Here is a 17591-nt window from a genome sequence, read left to right on the forward strand (position 1 = left end):
AACGGGGAATTCAGGTCACGACATCGAAAACTGCATTTCAGTCGACTGTTACTTCTGTTTTCTGCTGACCCCGAAAATCTATCCTGGATAATTTCATATCAGACTCAACATTTAATTTCAAGTAAAAAACGCAGCCAAAATTTGGTGAACTCTGGCGAAAATACTCGCAAGCAAAAATACAGAGAATTTAAGGTAGAAGCAAAAATATTATATCAGGTATTTGTATTGTATTGATACGCATATGCAATCATTATCGATATTTTCTGTTTTTTATCAGTACAGACATTCCTCGATTTTCCCTTACCCTTCATTTTATGCTATGTTCTTCCTCTCATAAAATATTAATTTTTATATAAAGATATAATTACTAATGGGTTAGTACAGGCTCATTTAATAAATTAATATTGATACTGTGATCTTATATCGCGTTTCTTAACCGTAATTCAATAATATTCAGAATCAGTGATCGCTTCAGATTTGTGCCTTTCGTAAATGTAGTAGATTTTGAAACTCTGCACTTCGGTAAACTTGAGGGAAGTATGGAAGTGTGTACACTTCCAGGGAGGGAATTATAGCTTACCTGACTAGCTGAAGTAAGAACTTCTTCGGTGAAGCTTGGAAGTTGTATAACTGTGTGGAAGCAGCTTTCGACGTTACGTCTAGAGCTTTGTTAAGGGTCGAGTTTTCTCCAGGATCGCCAACTTTATGCAAAAGAGTGAATGCTCTTTGAGTAATTCACTTAATGGCCTTTATTTTTGAGTAACTTTTTGGAGACCTTCGATTCTCAGCGAAGAGTCATTTTCTAAGGCATTTATATTTTCTCTACTACGAATCATAAAACATAAAAGGTATTTATGGAGTAACAGTGATATTTTCTGTTTTTGTATTTAAAAAAAACAGTTATAAAAGAAAATTTATTTATTAAAAGTTTTCTTCAGTGAATTTTTATTAAATAGCGAACATTAAACTTTTTTACAGAAAGGAAACTTCAGTGAAACAGGAACTTTTGTACATCAAGAAAGTGATACTCGACAATCCAAATTTCCAAATGGAGTATTTATATGTATAAATTTGAATACTGAAAACTGCTCGATATTTTTTTACACAAAATACACTATTTGTGTACAACGTATATACACAAAGAAACAACCCTCAACACCTTGAATAGCTTTAACCATAAGAAATTTTCGTTCCCATAGTATCAAGCTTAAACTGAATCTTAAAAACTGTAAGAATAAAAAATAAACTTTCACAATATTAAAATACTATAAAAAATGAACTTATACAGAGAAAATGTTTTGAAGGTCAAGTATTCGCGAGAATCTTTTATTTATAAAAATTAACAACTGTACTTGACCCTCAGCTACAGTGCTACCTTGCCTCGGTAATACTATTCGGTATTGAACGAAAGGGAAGAAACACGGAGAGCGAAGCAACGATCATAAAGAAGGGTTTCTTACCCTATCTACGATACGAGATTCTAAACACATCGTAAGTACACCTACTGATAAATCAGTAATTAAAATAATTGGTGTCTACACGCGGCACGTGAGATGCAGTCATTAGACTACATCTGAAAATAGTTCAGAGTGGTTCCAGGCACAGCGACTCGGTTTAAAATTGGCATAAAACTAGGCTACGTTCCACCTGACCCTTCAGAGGCTTGCTAGAACGCACATGTCACTGAAACCAGAACTCTTCGTTGATCGCGTCAAGGTTCGTCAATTCGTTATAAATACATATACTGCGTCTTACAAGTTATCAATTGTTCTTTACCCTTCCTATGAGACTTATCGTCATTAAATCTCTAATCTACGATCCATTCAGGTCTTCCCAGGGTAAAAATGCTATCTTTTCTATAGAACAATAAAGTGCAACATAGCGTCGCGTGGCCTCAAAAGCCTCTGACGTCGACTTTACTGTTTTCTCGATCCGACCTGTGACGCCCTTCTAAAGTTCAGATTCTGCACGTCGTTGCATGTAAAAGTGGACGACCGTTCGGTGGTCCAAGAAGTTTGGAACGTCATTGAGAAATCGGGATAGGAGGAGGGCCTAAGAACCGTGTCTTCTGCATTTAATGGGCTTTGGGAGTTCGTTGGCAGCTGCAGCTTTGTCCGTTGGCATCTCTGGCTGCTCCGGGGCTGACGGCAGCGTCGTGTCTTCTTCGGGGTTCAGCCAGTTGCTCGTCCTGGAAACACGAAGAAGAAAAACGTAATTGTGCCTGGACTCTTTAAACGCGAGGTTTATGCAAGGTTCGAGGACCGCCAAGGGCTTTTTATGGACTCGATTCTCTGTTAGCGTTTCCTTGGTGCTCGAAGTGAGGAGAATATTGCCAAAAAGTAAATCCTTCTTTAATAAGGTTGCAACAATTTTTTATGTATGCAACAGCTAGAAGATCTGCTATGAGATCTATTTAAGAAACAATGTTATTAGGAATTTTTTAGTAAAATTGAGAAACTTCAAGAAATTCAGAAATTGAGAAACTAACAAGTAGGTATGAAGCTATGTAGAATATCTTTATCAATGAAATTTAATTTAATGATTCAATGATTTACTTCCGAGCATATTCTTCAGAAGTTTAGCTCCAAATGAAAATCATTGAAACTGTCTCTTCTTTTGCTATCTGCAATTTTTTCGTTTCGTAAATTTTCTAAATTAAAAGATAAGGCACTTCCTCAATAAGTGAGAGACAATCGTTCTTTTGTACTCATAGGTCTTGCGACAACATAACGATTAATTGAAAGACACAAAAGCTGTTTTAAGGAAACAAACACCGTGATCTCTATTTTCGAATGGCAGACGATCATAAAGAATCAGATAACAGTACTACGTATTTAAAGAGAAGAAAAGAGAAATCTGATGGCACTGAAATCGTTGCTAGTAACAAATGAATAGTATAAGATAAGAATCTTATCGCTCGCAGAAGGTGATTGCGTATTCAACGCGTGCATAGCTCTGGAATCAAGTTCAATATGCACTTATAAATCCATTATTGAAGTTTCGCTTCGTACAGTTCGAATACGTACTATGTAATTCTTCAGTTATAATACTTGCGTAGTATTCGATCTTCACAAGCTGATTATGAACACCAGAATAAGCACTTGCAAGTTTTAAAAAACATTTTATGAGTACATCGATATCAGGATGAATGAAATCATAAAAGTCAGACCCTCATTTTTACCAAATACATATTCTGATGCAAACAAATTAATTTTTAGGTCACAAATTATAATAGGCTATGATAAAAACAAGAAAAAATGATTCTTGCACCTTTCACGATTTTGCATACCAGCGAGAAGCACAGAATGCAAGTGCAATCAAAAATACCTGTTCGTCGACGTAACGCCTTCGCCGTCTTCCAAGAAAGCTTGATCAAGGTTGGGATCTACGTCATCATCGCGCACGCCATCCCTACTATCATTCTTCTGTTGACTCGCAGTTTCCTCGATGTTCGTATTACTCTCATTTCCATCGACAACGCCAGCGTTTCCTTCGATAATGGATCCGTCAATCGAATTTCTATCAGCCCCAATCTTGTGTCTTTGTTCCGCATCTACTGTTACCGATTGATATTTCTGTGTCGAAGTCTGATCCTCTATCTTATCGGGATATCGACGCAACACGTTCTTTTCGTAATAGTATTGCCCAGGTCGTCTGACATTGTTGATCACCTGAGAAGACAATGGTTTAGGAACCTCACTGGTGACACTGTTCTCTAGTCCATTGACCTTGGATCCACCCTGATTCACCGCCTCTGGCTCCTCTGTCACGATAGTGACGCTGTAAACCTTCGTTGGCTTTGGTCGAGTGGGGCTCTGATAAGAACTAGGTGACTTATCGAGCTGAACCTGATATGACTCACTCGTAGCTTCAAGGGACTGATTACGCTTGAAATCATTTGTAGCAGATTTATCGGTGGAAATCGACTGAACGTTGAGCCTGGTTTCATGACTCGTTGCTGTGAATCCTTCCCCTAAGATGGGTCGATCAGAAAACTTTTCTATGTACAAACTATCTGGACTAACAGTGCTTTCTTTATGTAGTGTATTTGTAGAAGGTCTGCTAACGTGATAATTTGGGACCTGTTTGGTGTCTGCTCTATCAGACTCCTTTTGGTGAGTTGGAATATTTGACCATCCATCGGGGTTAGCTTGCACAGGTCTCCTGCTAGGTTGATACTGATAAACAGGCTTCCCTGAATGATACCGATCGTTCGTCTCGTCGACTGCCTCTGCTTGATAAGGAGCCATGGCAGGTGGCCTAATATCTGTTAAGAGACTATCACCTGGCCTGTACCTATCATTCTGCGAACCCCAATTACTAGGATCCTTCGGGTATGGATTACTAGGCCTGTACCTTTGATTGTTCCAGTATCCAGAATCCTTCAATTGGCTCACCAGATCTTGATGTAATCTCTGCCAATTATCAATCTCATATCTGTTACCACTATACGAGCTTCCTAAACTATCGAAATGTGGTTTCGATGGTAGTTGCCCACCCTTTGGATATTGTGCCTCAAGACTCTGCCCAGAACTTGGTCTGTATTTCGAGCCATAAGGGTCCACGTCGTAGAGGGGTCTCTGCGTTGCTGGCCTCTGGAAGTTTGTGTAGTAAGTGTACAGAGTTGGCCTGGGCGAGGTCGCTGGGAAACTTTCGAAGAGCACATCGTTGGTCTCATAAATTGATTGGAAGCCTTGACTCAAGGGGTTTGGGTTGTTGGGGTCACTGAAAGCGTATGGAATGTAGGGGTGACTGGCTAGCAGGTCAGATAGAGGTGGAGGTGACGTGGGGATTGGTTTTGTAGGTATGAAAACTGGAATGTGTTGAAGAGGCCTGTTGACAGGTCCAGGGATTGGCCTCGGAGGACTGATTTCCTGCGATTGCGGTTGTGACGAGGGATCTATCCTTATGTTCGATCCATAGATGGAGTCGCTGACGAAAACAGGCGAATTAACTGCGTTATTATGTACCACGACAGTGACGTTATCTGAGGGACGCAGTGGTCTTTTTATGACGATCCTATTTTGTTGGTTGATGCTCGTGGGTACAGGTTTCCCTGAGTGAGGAAAAATCTTTAACTTCTCTGAAGCTGTTGGCCCACTCTGCTTCTGCGTTGTAGGTTTAGAAGTGGTCTGCTGCGTAGTGTTCTTCCTCTTCAGTATATCTAGAAAGCCACCTCTGCTTTTGAATTGAGACGATCTCTCTGTCCAGAATCCCAAATCCAGCTGGCCAATTGTTGGGTCGTTACAAGGCAACCGTTGGTTCCTCAGAGTGTCCTGCGTGAGGAAGACGAAGGGTTGGATAGTCTCGATCTGATCCATCGTGGAGCAAAGCACTTGAGCCAGACTGGCGCGTCTAATCTGCTGCAGCTGACCAGGAGTGAAGCTGTTCTCTTGGCCAGAGTTTTCGTACCAAAACCTGTCGCCTCGACGAAGATTGCTGAACTGCTGACCAATTATACAGGCGAATGTTGGCCCTACCAGACCGCTACTGACTGATTTTTCTGCGAGTCCAGCTGTGAAGAGATCAATGTCTTCCACGGAGGAGTAAACTAGTTTGAACTTTCTGGCGGCAGATGGTGGCATCACCCTTTCTAAGTCTTCGAAAGTTTTTATTGGAGACAGACCACAAGGTTCGCGCCACCGAACGTAAGGAGGAATGCCGTGGTCCCTGCCTCGTTGGATATTGATGGAAGCCAGGTCCATGCCGAAAGGGAAACTGGGAGTTTGGAAAAGGTGGTTGGTTAATTCCTCGGTTATGTGCTCATCTCTTTTCTGTGAAGGTTGATTTATTAAACCTAGAAGCAGGCGATCCACTGAACCTTCTGTTTCTAGATTTGCTGGATTACTGAACTCTTTGTGGATGGAAACGTCTGTAACAAAGGATTTTATGACATTCTTTAATTAAATCGAATTGGTGAGTTGAAGAGCAATGCAAGTCTAAAAACTAAATTTTAAGGTAAATAAGTATTTGATCGTAATTTGTAGCTTTTTGCATTTTACATATTCAGAGTCCAGAGCTATAGTGTACTAAATCCATTTGTTTTCTGTGTGGGTTAACGCACCTTGGCTTTGGAGTTCAAATATAATTTTGAGATTATTTAAAAATGGCTAATTTCGTACTTGTGCTGTTCTTCAACTCACCAATTCAGTTCATTAAAATTACAATTTTAATATACGATTTCTGTTGTCAGATAACTCACTGTTGAATATAGGCAAATGACTGCTGTCGAATCGGATGAAACTACGTTGTACCAAAGAATGACCAAAACGGTAGGCAGCAGTTGAAAATTCATTTGCTATAGTTGGATTCACGGTAGGATCATATCCCTCATAGTAATCTTTTCTGAACACCTCAAGGTCGAATATTTTCATCACATTCTGACCTAGAATATTCCAGTTTCATTAAATTCTTGTTTATCTGGAAACTCCTAACTTCTTAGTAGACCAGATTAGCAGTCCACACTTTCATTTATTCAGTAAATCTAATTACCAAGAACAATAGGCAGGAACTCTCTATACGTAATATGCTGGACAACAGCACCGACGATCCTCCTAGACTCTTGGAATAGTTTCTCGTCGCTCCAATGAGGATTCAGCGCGGCAAGTTTCGTGGCTATTCTATTATGAAGCCTCAGAAAGACCACGTGAAGCGATGTAAGAGCCGGTTGCTCGCCCAGTCGACCATCTCCAGCTCTGAAGCAGCTCGTCGACAGCGATCCACGTTTGCAGAGATCGAAATTCTGTTTGGGAAGCAGTGGTCTTTGCGATTGAAGCTTCCCGTATTGCAGCAGACCTGAAAGCACAGTAGTCTCTATATGTAAATAACAGTCCAATAAAAGAATCTAATTAAGCTACAGTCACTAAGTGAATTTTAAACGTACATAGTAATGTCAAGTTCAATATAGTAATTACTTAATCTAAGAAATAATAATGTTACCTGTAAATTATCTAGTAAGGTAAATGTTCCAATACATGGACACTTAAGGTGTAAAATGCCCCAGTAAGTGAAGAACTTAAACATTCATATCCCAACACTTGTATCCCAAAAGCCCAGTAACTGGATATGCTAGTTTATGATACTACTTTTTGTTTATCCTGTTTCTCTTATTCGATGCATTAGAATTTAAGCTTAAAATTATATAAAACTAATATTAGTGTCCAAGAAAGGAGACATGGTCGACTACTGGGACATTTATCTTAAGGATTATTTTTTAGATATAATTACTGAATTGGACCCTTCATTTGAATCTTCAAAATTTGGTCGATGGCTGTGAATCGATGACAGTAACTGGGCGTGACTGCTCCCTAATACAAACTTCAAGTCCCCAGGTGGAGGTCGAGCGTCTTTACTCAATATAAAAGGTTCGAATATAAATAATATCTCACCGTTTCGAAATAACCGCAAAGTGTCAGTTTGAAAGGCGTTGCTGCTGTACACTGTGGAGGCGTCCAAGTAGCTGGTCACCTGCGTCAATTGCTCTCTGGGGCCGAATTCGCAGTTCTCCCTCGGGGCTGGACCACTTCGAAGAAATTCTAGACACTTCACTCCCAGCGGACCGAAGAAACTGTCCTGCGCGCTGACAGCTATCGGCAGACACTCGGGATGCTGGGGGAATTTATTTTATTTTGTTCCAAACGAATTATGCATATTTCAGAGGCGATCGTGGCAGAGTCAGAAGTTAATGATTGCTCTCATTAGCTGATAGTTACCATGAATTCTGGCGGCTGGAAACCGGTGCCAAAATTTAGGCAGCACTGCGGGATGGTACCATTGAAGCCTCTGCTTTGACCAGTTGCTAAAGGAAAGGCAAAGATGAGAGGAAAATACAGGGTGTTTCTAAACATGTGGGACATTTTTGGAGGATAGGTTTTAGACACAAAGACGATGACAAAAATTGATGTGCAGATATGCTCGAAATCGCCTAGGTTTTTGGTTATACACTATTTTGTGTTGCGTCAGACGATGTAGAACTTATCTTCCAAAAACGTCCCACAGGTTTGGAAGCATCCTGTAGAGTGGAGTCTCCAGTAGCTGAATTCGATTATTTATGGTCTTTATTACTCAGATATTCGGGTATTTAATATTATAATAACTGTGGAATGTTGATTAAAAGTCAGGTCATGGTTTAACAGTGGAGAATACAAAATTAGTCGTTAAGGATGGGAGTACATGTCCACTTGGGAATAAAACTATCGTGAGTTGCTCTCGAGAGTGCTCTCAGATAGTGTACTCATCTCTGATATTTACTCTAAGGTTACTCTAGATTACTCTAAACGCAGTGTCTGATTGTAAATACACTATCTAAGAGTACTCTCGAAAGTAACTCGTAATAGTTCTACTCTCAAGTGGACAAATATCCTACGTTTCGGTCTTGAGTTTCGTGGTAAACTGGTTAACCAAGGTTCTACTTAATTTGCATTTAAAGAATCAGGATTTTTCTACCATGGAATACAGTTCTTGCCAGAGAAATAAAAAAGAAAGACGTTAACAAATTCACAGGATTCAGTTAACAACCTAGTAACATTCGTCACCTTTCAATTTCAGGTGATGAAAGAGTTTACATACCAGTCACATCATGATCAACGAACTGTCCCCACTGCATCAGCATATGCGTAACGGAGGCTAAAGGAATGTCTCTGTCTTCGTGGATCACGCTGGTCACTAACCGTGCACTTGGAAGTGGTGCTCTGGTTACCGACCTCCTGATAGTTTGAACTCCATCGTCATACACTGGTTGTAAGAACCTAGAATGACACAATATCCTTAAGAGAGTATTCTCATTCAGACACGCTGTATTCAGAGAAGATTCTTAGAATAAAAAGACAATTGATAATCATATTACCTCTGGCAAAAAGTTTTCAACCAAACGCGAAAAAAGGAAATTATTTAAATATATAGTTTTTGGAAATGTAAAATACTGCCTTATCAAACCCATCTAATATTCTCATATGCTTTGTATTCATACGATAGCATTTTACCTTTCAAAGACTGGAGTATTTTTAAATAATTTCATATTGTGTTTGGTCGAAATCTTTTTGTCAGAGGAGCAAATGAAAATTCTAGAAATTTGTCAAAAATAGATTCTTTGACTTTTCAGAATAGGAGTACCCTATCTCTTTACGTTTCCAGGTATTACAGCTCACTTATAATGTTATTTGCTAACATGTCACCTTTGCATGGGAGACATGGCCGAGCCCCACCAAAGGTTCTTAAGATTGTTGCAGCTCCCATCAGACGTTCTGTATCTCAAACTGGCTGGTGGACAGTCAGGGATTCCTCTGTTTGGACAATGTCGTCGGAGTGGATTGCTTTGACCGCGTCGAGAGAGATGAGAATTCGGTACAGCATCTGGAAATCTTGTCGAAAAATAAAGGATATTCTATAATTAATTATTTATGGATAAATAGAAGTAGGAATAATATAGTTAGAAAAAGGGATGAAGTGTGTACTTTTTTTTAAACATTGAGGTACTCTGGAGTACAGCGAACCCATACTTCGCGAGTGCTCTTGCTTCTTCCGTTTGGTCATTGAAGGTCGCCACGTGTCTCGCTGGATTATCCGAGTTAAGGTAAAGACCTGTTGTTGAATCTCAGTATCAGATTACGATGTTAATTTCAACGAGGATCTGTGGTTATTTTTAGATTAAATATAGTGTATCCTGAAAATTGGGATACAATTTTCTAACACTGCATCTATAATTTTTTATACCAATTAATGGAGTATGTTTCGATAGGTCAGTTGCTACTAATGAAAATTCAGAATTAGTGAATTGGCTTTGAGAAACAATGGACATTTAAAGAATTTAGAAAAAGATCAGTAAAAAAGAAGTATCTCATATTAATTGGTAAAAGAGTTGACAGCTGAAGCCTTGCTCCTACAATGTGTCTGACAACTTATTCTACTGACACTGCTACGTCAGATCTAGTGAAGCACACTGACAGTAGAATAAGTCTGGAGTCAGACACATTTTACGCAGAACTGTAAGCGTTTTTACCCCAGTTAATAACTCTAAAACCGAACCTCGAATTTAATTCCCTCATTCCTAAAAATTTCATATGGGTACATGTCTGACAATCTCATTAAATTTAATACACACATAGTTGTTCACAAACTACGCCCAGAAAAAAATACCTTGAAATCTATTTTTAATATTTCATAAATAAACAATCTAATAACTCATTATTTTTAAATACTTTCACATCGATGAGCAATAAATGGACAAAGATCCTTCTATTCCTATTGAATATCCATTTTCCGAAATTAAGTTAGTAGCATTAATTTATCAAAAAAGAACCCTATATTTTAGATCCCCTGTTTTTCCGATTTTTCCTAGCAATGTGTCTATTTAGTCTGCTGCTCTCAAAGCCTCGAATACAACTACTGTTATCAAATCAAAACCCACCCATAGAATACAGCGTCGGTTCCTTAACAAGGTACAAATTCCTCATAGCTTCCAGTCCAAAATTAGCCGCCTCCACTAGATCCTCTTCCTCAGGCTCGGTTCTCCCTTCTTCGCTAAGATTCTCGTCGTCTTCCACCCACACCGTGTCCGTGCCTCTATTATTTCCCACAGTTGTCCCCGAAGAAACTCTCCCTGGATTTCTCGCCAAATATTTCACCGCGTTCTCTGGAAGCCTCGAATTCCTCTCAGCTTCTGGAGGATTTTGCAGCTCTAAAAATTTATCCTCGCCACTGTCCAACGTCTCCCCTCGCAATTTTTCTTGGCTCGTAATGTTACCCCACGCTTCTCCCGAGAGTACAGTCCTTACGTTTTCGAGTTCTTCTAGAGATGCTCCCTGAATTCGACGCGTATCGTTCCCAGAAGGATCGACGTTCTCTGAGAGTTCGTGGTTGAATCCATCCGTCGATTGCTCCCCTCGTTCCAAGAGCCTCTGCACGTAGCTCAAGACTCCTGAATATCGATCTGGATCCTCGGGGATGAAGAGAGTTTCTTCGGGTCCAGAGTTGGTTCTGTTTTTGCTGCTTAATCGTTTGTAATGCATCGAATTGTTCTGTTTGTGGGACGATGATGGGATTGTTGATGATTTTTCTTTGAGATTTTCATGCTTCACGGCTGGTGTTGAGAGAGCGAAGGAGAGCAGGGTGAGGAGAATACTGAAAGATTGTGTTTGATCAGTGGTGTGATTTTTTTAGTGAATTTGTGGTGGTTGAATGAGGAGCAAATTTTGCAGAGTTAGTAATATTATTAATTAGATGCTAGGTTATTTAGAATAATAAATTGTATGTACTTAATAGTTCTCACAAGGAGAGCCCACGGGCATGGAAATCTTTTTTAAAATAAAACTGGGTATAATTTGTAGTAAAGACATAGTGTATCAATAGTCTTATACAGTTCGTCAAAATGAGCTTTTATTCTTGAGAAATTTCACTTTAAGATTCTTTTATAAATGTAAGCAATGTTGTGCATAAATATAACATTACATATATTTTTTATTCATTACATGTAGATATATTTTTTGAAGAAGAGCTACTTGAAGAATTCTATACAACTATTGTAATGGTATATATCAAAAAAGTATGAAAAACATAAATTTTCGAGACACCATGTACATGTCAAAAATGCTAAATTTTCATCACATTCACAAATTTTACGCAATTTTGGAAAACAAAGTTGATTTATATTTTTGAAAGCCGACACGAAACTTTTTTCTACGTGCCTCAAACTGAAAACATTATCAGAAGTATACATACATATGACTAACAAAGTGTCTACGTTGAACATTGCCTATATTTATAATGAAACTTTAAAGTGAAGTTTCTCAAGAACAAAAACCCATTTTGACAAACAGTATGAGGATTTTATTACACTATATATATATATATATAATTTATATATAATTTATATATATATATTATTTTTAATATATGTGCATAATATGCATAGTATTTAATATGTGTGCATATATATATATATATATTAAAAATTGTACCTAGTCTTATTCTAAAAGTGATTTTCACGCCTGTAGTGATTTTCATGCCTGTATATATTATTAAAAATTGTACCCAGTCTTATTCTAAAAGTGATTTTCACGCCTGTAGGCATCCTCGTTAGCAAAATCTAAAAATTTTGTATCTGAAGAATTTTCTTAACACATTCACGAAATTCGACGAGTATACTCGTGATGAAGAAATTATCACTTTAACGATAATGACGAGTATACTCGTCACAAGAAGAGATAAAATACAATTTATAAACCTTGCCATTTTATCATAATCGATTCAAATTCATAGTAAGTGTATCGATTGACGTTAGCGTTTGACGAATATATTCGTCATTGCTTGATTTTACTTCCACAAGTAGATACACACTTTCAGAACAAAATTTCACCCTTAAAAGGTTAATTAATATCGAATTTCAGCTGAAATTTGAACTATGTTTAGAGGAAATCTGACGATTCACGATGATATCGATTTCAAGTCTTCCTGAGCGTGACGCGAACTTTCTCGCAGGATAAATCATACAAAGTGACGTTGAATGGTTTGTTCTCGCGCGCGTCGAGTACCGTTTCCGCCTGGTGGCACGTGCACCCGCTGCATTTGCATTCGGTCGCGTTTGCTGCATTTAATTGCATCGCTCGCGAGAGGAGCCGCTTCGATTACCACACAGTGATGCATCGAGATTCATGTCACGCCGAAATCGAACTGGATCATCGATCAGCGATGCGTAGAGGCGCATTCATAATATGCAAATCCCCGTTATCGACTTTTTCCACTCAATTACTTGTCGTGAATACCGATACCTCAGAAATACCGCATAGGATTTCGTTGCATTTTGTTCGTGGGCATCGAACAAGATTCGCTCTGAATTTATGAAGAGATTACTCACAGTTCAGGATCATTATGAGCTTTAGTTGAATAGAAAATATTTCTAGCACGAAACAGTGTCATTTCGATTTTACACTATTAATTCAAACTACGCTAATGTTTTAAAAAATTCTATTTTTTGTCTAAATATAACTGAGCATGAGATTTGCTTCAAATATGATTTCATTGGATGAGGCATGCTGCTCAATCTGGATTGCAAAAGACTTAAGTGACGTATTGTTATTATGTAGTCACTTTTATTCGTGGTTCTAGATAACGTATCAGTGAATAAGACAATTATCTATTGTTTCTGAGATTGCAGTGAGATTCTGATTAATATAGGTAACCAGATTGAAACAATAAAAATATTCAGCTTATGAATTATCATGCTTCAACTTAAACCTGAAAAATTTCTAATATTTATAAATAGAAATTTTTGATTACATGTTAAAACATATTTTAAAAAAGTAACATTTTATGTGAGTACTATCTATGATAAAACATAATGTTTTTTTTCATAGGATTGCAAACTTTAAACATTCGTAATGAATGAATTTCTATTTAAAGTAGGACAGTTTCCATGTGCCACTGTATCTTCCTATATTGATAGATTAGTAAGAGCTATATCTTCAAACTGGTGAATGCATATGTACATGAAATGTGAAATGATTGATTCGACTAGCCTTGATGATACAGTAATGATTATAAAGTGGCAAGATGCGAAGATTGAAGATCGTCACCGCAATCGTGTTAACGATCCACTGAATGATAGGAGATAACGAGACGGAGCTACAGCACCACGACCAAGTGACACGATTTCTTCATTTGGAACGTCGAGAGATATAACGGGACAACCGATCGTGGGATGCTGGCACGAAATGAATTAACGAAATTGGGTTCTCTGCATTGCCCCTTGGGTAAAAGAATTCACACTACATAATACATCGAAATTTTTAAACATTTCTAAAACAAACCACGAGTGTCTTTATTTTGAGAAATAAGTGAACCCAGATCTATGTTCACATAATTTTTCCATCCATAGAGAGAATAGTATACGCTATTAAAGTGGGATCATCTCTCTCGTTCTCACTTTTTAATTTATTAGCATAAATCTGTTAGAAAGTTTCTTCAAAATTAAATAATCCAAGTCACAAAGGTTACCAACAGTAGCAGAATAGAGATTACTAAAAAGACCAAAAGCCTTCAAGAAAAGACACTTTTCATAACAAATAGTATTCCACTTGAGACTCTGTATCCAGAAATCGACGAAAATTCAAAGATAAGAAGAAGTAAAAAGACACTTGAAAAAGGAAAACGAACTTTTCGAATCTCAAATTTCTTCCCAGCATCATCCCCCAGACCACAAGAAGCTCCACAGATACGGTTCACCCATTCGGCGTCATGAAAAACCCAGAAACTCACAAGGTAAATGACTTCATGGCCAAGAGAAGCTTCCCCCGAGTGCACTTGGACCGAGGCCACTGATTCAACCCCCCGAGAGAAGAGGCCTAGAAAAAGTATCCCTCGCGAAACGCGGCCTCCTCGAGGACGGTTCACCAAGTACTAAGTCCCGTGGAGGCTGGTCGACCGGTCTTATTCCACGAGGAAGGATGCAGGACCCTTTTTTTTGCGCTTTTTGCCTGATCGGCCGGTCGTGCACCTTCTTCTGTGATTTTTACTGTTACTCGACTGGCCTCCGGCCGTCACCTCTTCGATTTCGACTAAGCGTTTCACGATCTGCTGCTCGACGATCGTCGAAGAACACTGAGAGCTTCTCGTTCCCGTATAATGAGCGTGTTCTGGAGAGAGCAGACTGATTAGCGCGCGGAAGAAGGAAAGAAAGGCCTAGTCGGTTTTAATTTGATGCCTCGAGGAGATCGCGATTCCTGTTAGAACGGTCATTTGGACGTTGGACTCGATATTATGGTAATGGTATGGATGGGCAGCGTGGTCGGCGGATTTCGATCTCTGAGCAACGAGGGAGATTCTTGTCGGGCGCTAGGATGACAGACGCGGAGATTTCAACGACGCACATTTGAGCGGAGGAATTGTTTTAAATATGAGAATGTAGTTTTAGGTGGGAGACATGATTTGGGAATAGGGTAATGTGTATAGTTGTTGAGCATCATATAATGACTGACCACTCTGATTAAAAAGTGGTAGATACAGGGCGTTTCATAATATGTGGGACCCCTTTTGGGAGTTCATTTTACGCTTAGAAACAATGAAAAAGAGTCATATAAACACATGTCCTATTTGTCTTCGTTTATGAGATACAATAAATAATTTTAATTAGCTTTACAGGAGATGCTTAAATGAACACCTCACATTTGAAGACAAGCCTGTACTTGTTAGCTATCTGGTTACTCTTTTTATCATTCCTGGTGTTCCTCGAATTTGTTGGTAGTCATGTTCTATCCTATTTCGTAGTATTTCAGCATTTTCAATCGATGGTGTGCATACAATAGACTTTAAATGTCCCCACATATGAGAATCTAATGGACTCAAATCTGGAAAATGCAGGTCATGCAATAGGACCTTCACGACCAATCCATTTATTTGCAAAATGCTGATTTAAAAATTGTCTAATTATTGTGGTCTATGGAAAAAGAGGCCTCTGTTTATAAAATTCATTATATTTCATAAACGAAGACAAATAGGAAATCTGTCTATATGACCTTTTTTCATTATTTTTAGGCATACAATCAACTCCCGAAGTGGGTTCCACATGTTATGAAACATCCTGTATAATATCCATTACAGTTACTAGGTTTTCAGGAATAGAGTTAATTATTGTACAAGGTGATCAGTTTAACTGGAAACTCTCCAATGTGTTGGCAGCATTCATAATGTTAACAGTATTTAGAATAAATGCTGCCAACTCTTGAAGGGTCTTCAGATAAACTGATCACCCTCTGCGAGTGTCAACAACTATACATGTTACCCTACAATAATTTTGTTAAGATGGAAGGAAAGAGGGATGCTGAAACAGATCACTAAAAGTGAGCGAATATGACAAATCAATGATATAATTTTATACAGGTCATTCCACTACCTCAGCTTACTTAAAATACTTACATTATTATTAACATAAAATTCAAAATCTGTGTATTTGTAATTTCCCCTAAGTCCTACCACATTTTTCTTCCTCAGATATAATTTTATTTATCTGGACCTTAATCTAAGTTCCCTACAGCATTTTATGGAACATATGTTAGCACACAAAATTGCTACAGAAAATTCTACTACTTAAAACCAAAGCCGATGGTAAACATACAAGATGTACTAAAAAATACTCCACACAATTAGGTAAATAAAAATTGAAAACTGTTCAGTTATCTTCTCAAAGCACGATATAAAGAATGATTAATAATTTAATAGTACACCTTAATGTATTCATATTTGCAGTAGTTAGTTATTATTCACTGTACCCCGCTGACAAGACGAGCCCTGAAACCAGTAGATCTGCACTGTCGTCAGGGCACATCTGGTCAGTGGAGTATTACAGAATAGAGAATGGCCATACCTTGTCAGTGTCTGGCGGCTTTCTCCTGCGCTTGCAAGCTCGCGATCGCCTTGCCAGATCCGTACAACACTTTCGCCCGTACTTGCACTCGTCTCGTGGTTGTGCAGGAGCTTCCAGACGCGGAGGACCCACTTCCGGTCCCGCCGCCGGAAGTCGAGCCCAATTGCAGCGTGGTGCCTGCGTAATTCGCACCCCTGCAACTCGTGCAGCCCTCCGACATTGTCCTTCTCTGAGTATCCTTTCGTGATAAATGCCAAAGTTTCCCCTGAACGAAAGTTTGTTCTATAGAGTTGCAGCGACGACGGAAATGAATTCGTCTTAATTACCTATTATCTTTCTAGTAGGTATTCAAATTTTCGCGGTTTTATTGTCTTCCATTTTGAAAAGTGGAAAGTTTTTAATCATCCGTTTTACCATGATAATTATATGGAGAAATTGAAATGGTTTATGTGATATTACTGGACTGCGGATGTTTATGCACATTTCTGTTTTCATAGATAAATTTACAGAAGTAGAACTTGATTAAAAATTTGTTTCGTTCTTGAAATGTTATAAAATATACTTATCTTTCGATAATTTCTATATTTTTCCATATTACATGGTTTCTAAATTTGCATCCATCTATACACATTGAAATTTCCTATAAATGCATAAAGATTCGCAGTCTTGATATTACTACTTTGGATTGAGGTTATTCAAACAATAATTCTTTATTTTTTAATACAGACAAACCATTTATCACACTATAGAGATCTACTATATTTTTCTCTTTTAATTCCTTAAGTATCTTGTATCAGTTTTCGTTAGAAGTTTTAATTATTGGACGATGTTAAATTAAATAATCACAGTTATCCTTTTCTCTTACGAAAAGCCAAAAAGTAATTGTACTTATTAATTATTAAGTACGATAGTCGAACTGTCGATATCTATTTACACTGTACCGTTTAACAGTGATCGATCAATACCCTCGATGCATTAGAAGCTAATTGTCCAGAAAGAATACCAATCAATCTTGTACAACGTGTAGCAATTAATATACTCGTTTATTGCAGCAATACTATTAATCATTAATACTACGTTCGCACATGTGAATACCATTTCTAGACATTTAATAAAATATTCTTTATATAAGATATTTCGAAAACCTTCCTACATTTCTGCCTCACATTCCTCTCTCTTTCTTTCTTTTCAAATAATGCTGGATTATAATTATACTGTTGGATGAGAAGGTTTTATT

General features: G+C 38.1%; 1 protein-coding gene across 1 annotated transcript; it reads right to left on the reverse strand.

Moving 5' to 3' along the window:
* Window positions 1-1112: 1112 nt before the first annotated feature.
* On the reverse strand, window positions 1113-16975 carry LOC143179627 (uncharacterized). Its single transcript, XM_076378941.1, has 13 exons — window positions 16953-16975; window positions 16355-16636; window positions 10811-11118; window positions 10406-10711; window positions 9453-9579; window positions 9174-9359; window positions 8569-8747; window positions 7713-7798; window positions 7389-7608; window positions 6493-6795; window positions 6203-6385; window positions 3328-5872; window positions 1113-2188 (listed from the first exon to the last, which is right to left on the reverse strand). The coding sequence occupies exons 1-13, from the start codon at window positions 16973-16975 to the stop codon at window positions 2053-2055; spliced, it is 4884 nt and encodes a 1627-aa protein (XP_076235056.1). The 3' UTR covers window positions 1113-2052.
* Between the last annotated feature and the right edge of the window lie 616 nt (window positions 16976-17591).

This window comes from Calliopsis andreniformis, chromosome 5, assembly GCF_051401765.1.
Source record: "Calliopsis andreniformis isolate RMS-2024a chromosome 5, iyCalAndr_principal, whole genome shotgun sequence".
Lineage (NCBI taxonomy): Eukaryota > Metazoa > Arthropoda > Insecta > Hymenoptera > Andrenidae > Calliopsis > Calliopsis andreniformis.

Excerpts from the sequence above, each read along its gene's own strand:
- LOC143179627 (XM_076378941.1), bottom strand. The coding sequence starts at position 16,975 with ATGGATGCAAATTTAGAAACCAT. Across the intron at positions 7,799-8,568 it reads CGTTGATCATGATGTGACTG|CAACTGGTCAAAGCAGAGGC; the intron begins GTATGTAAACTC and ends CCTTTCCTTTAG. Across the intron at positions 5,873-6,202 it reads TCATTTGCCTATATTCAACA|ACGTTTCCATCCACAAAGAG; the intron begins GTGAGTTATCTG and ends CCTTTGTTACAG.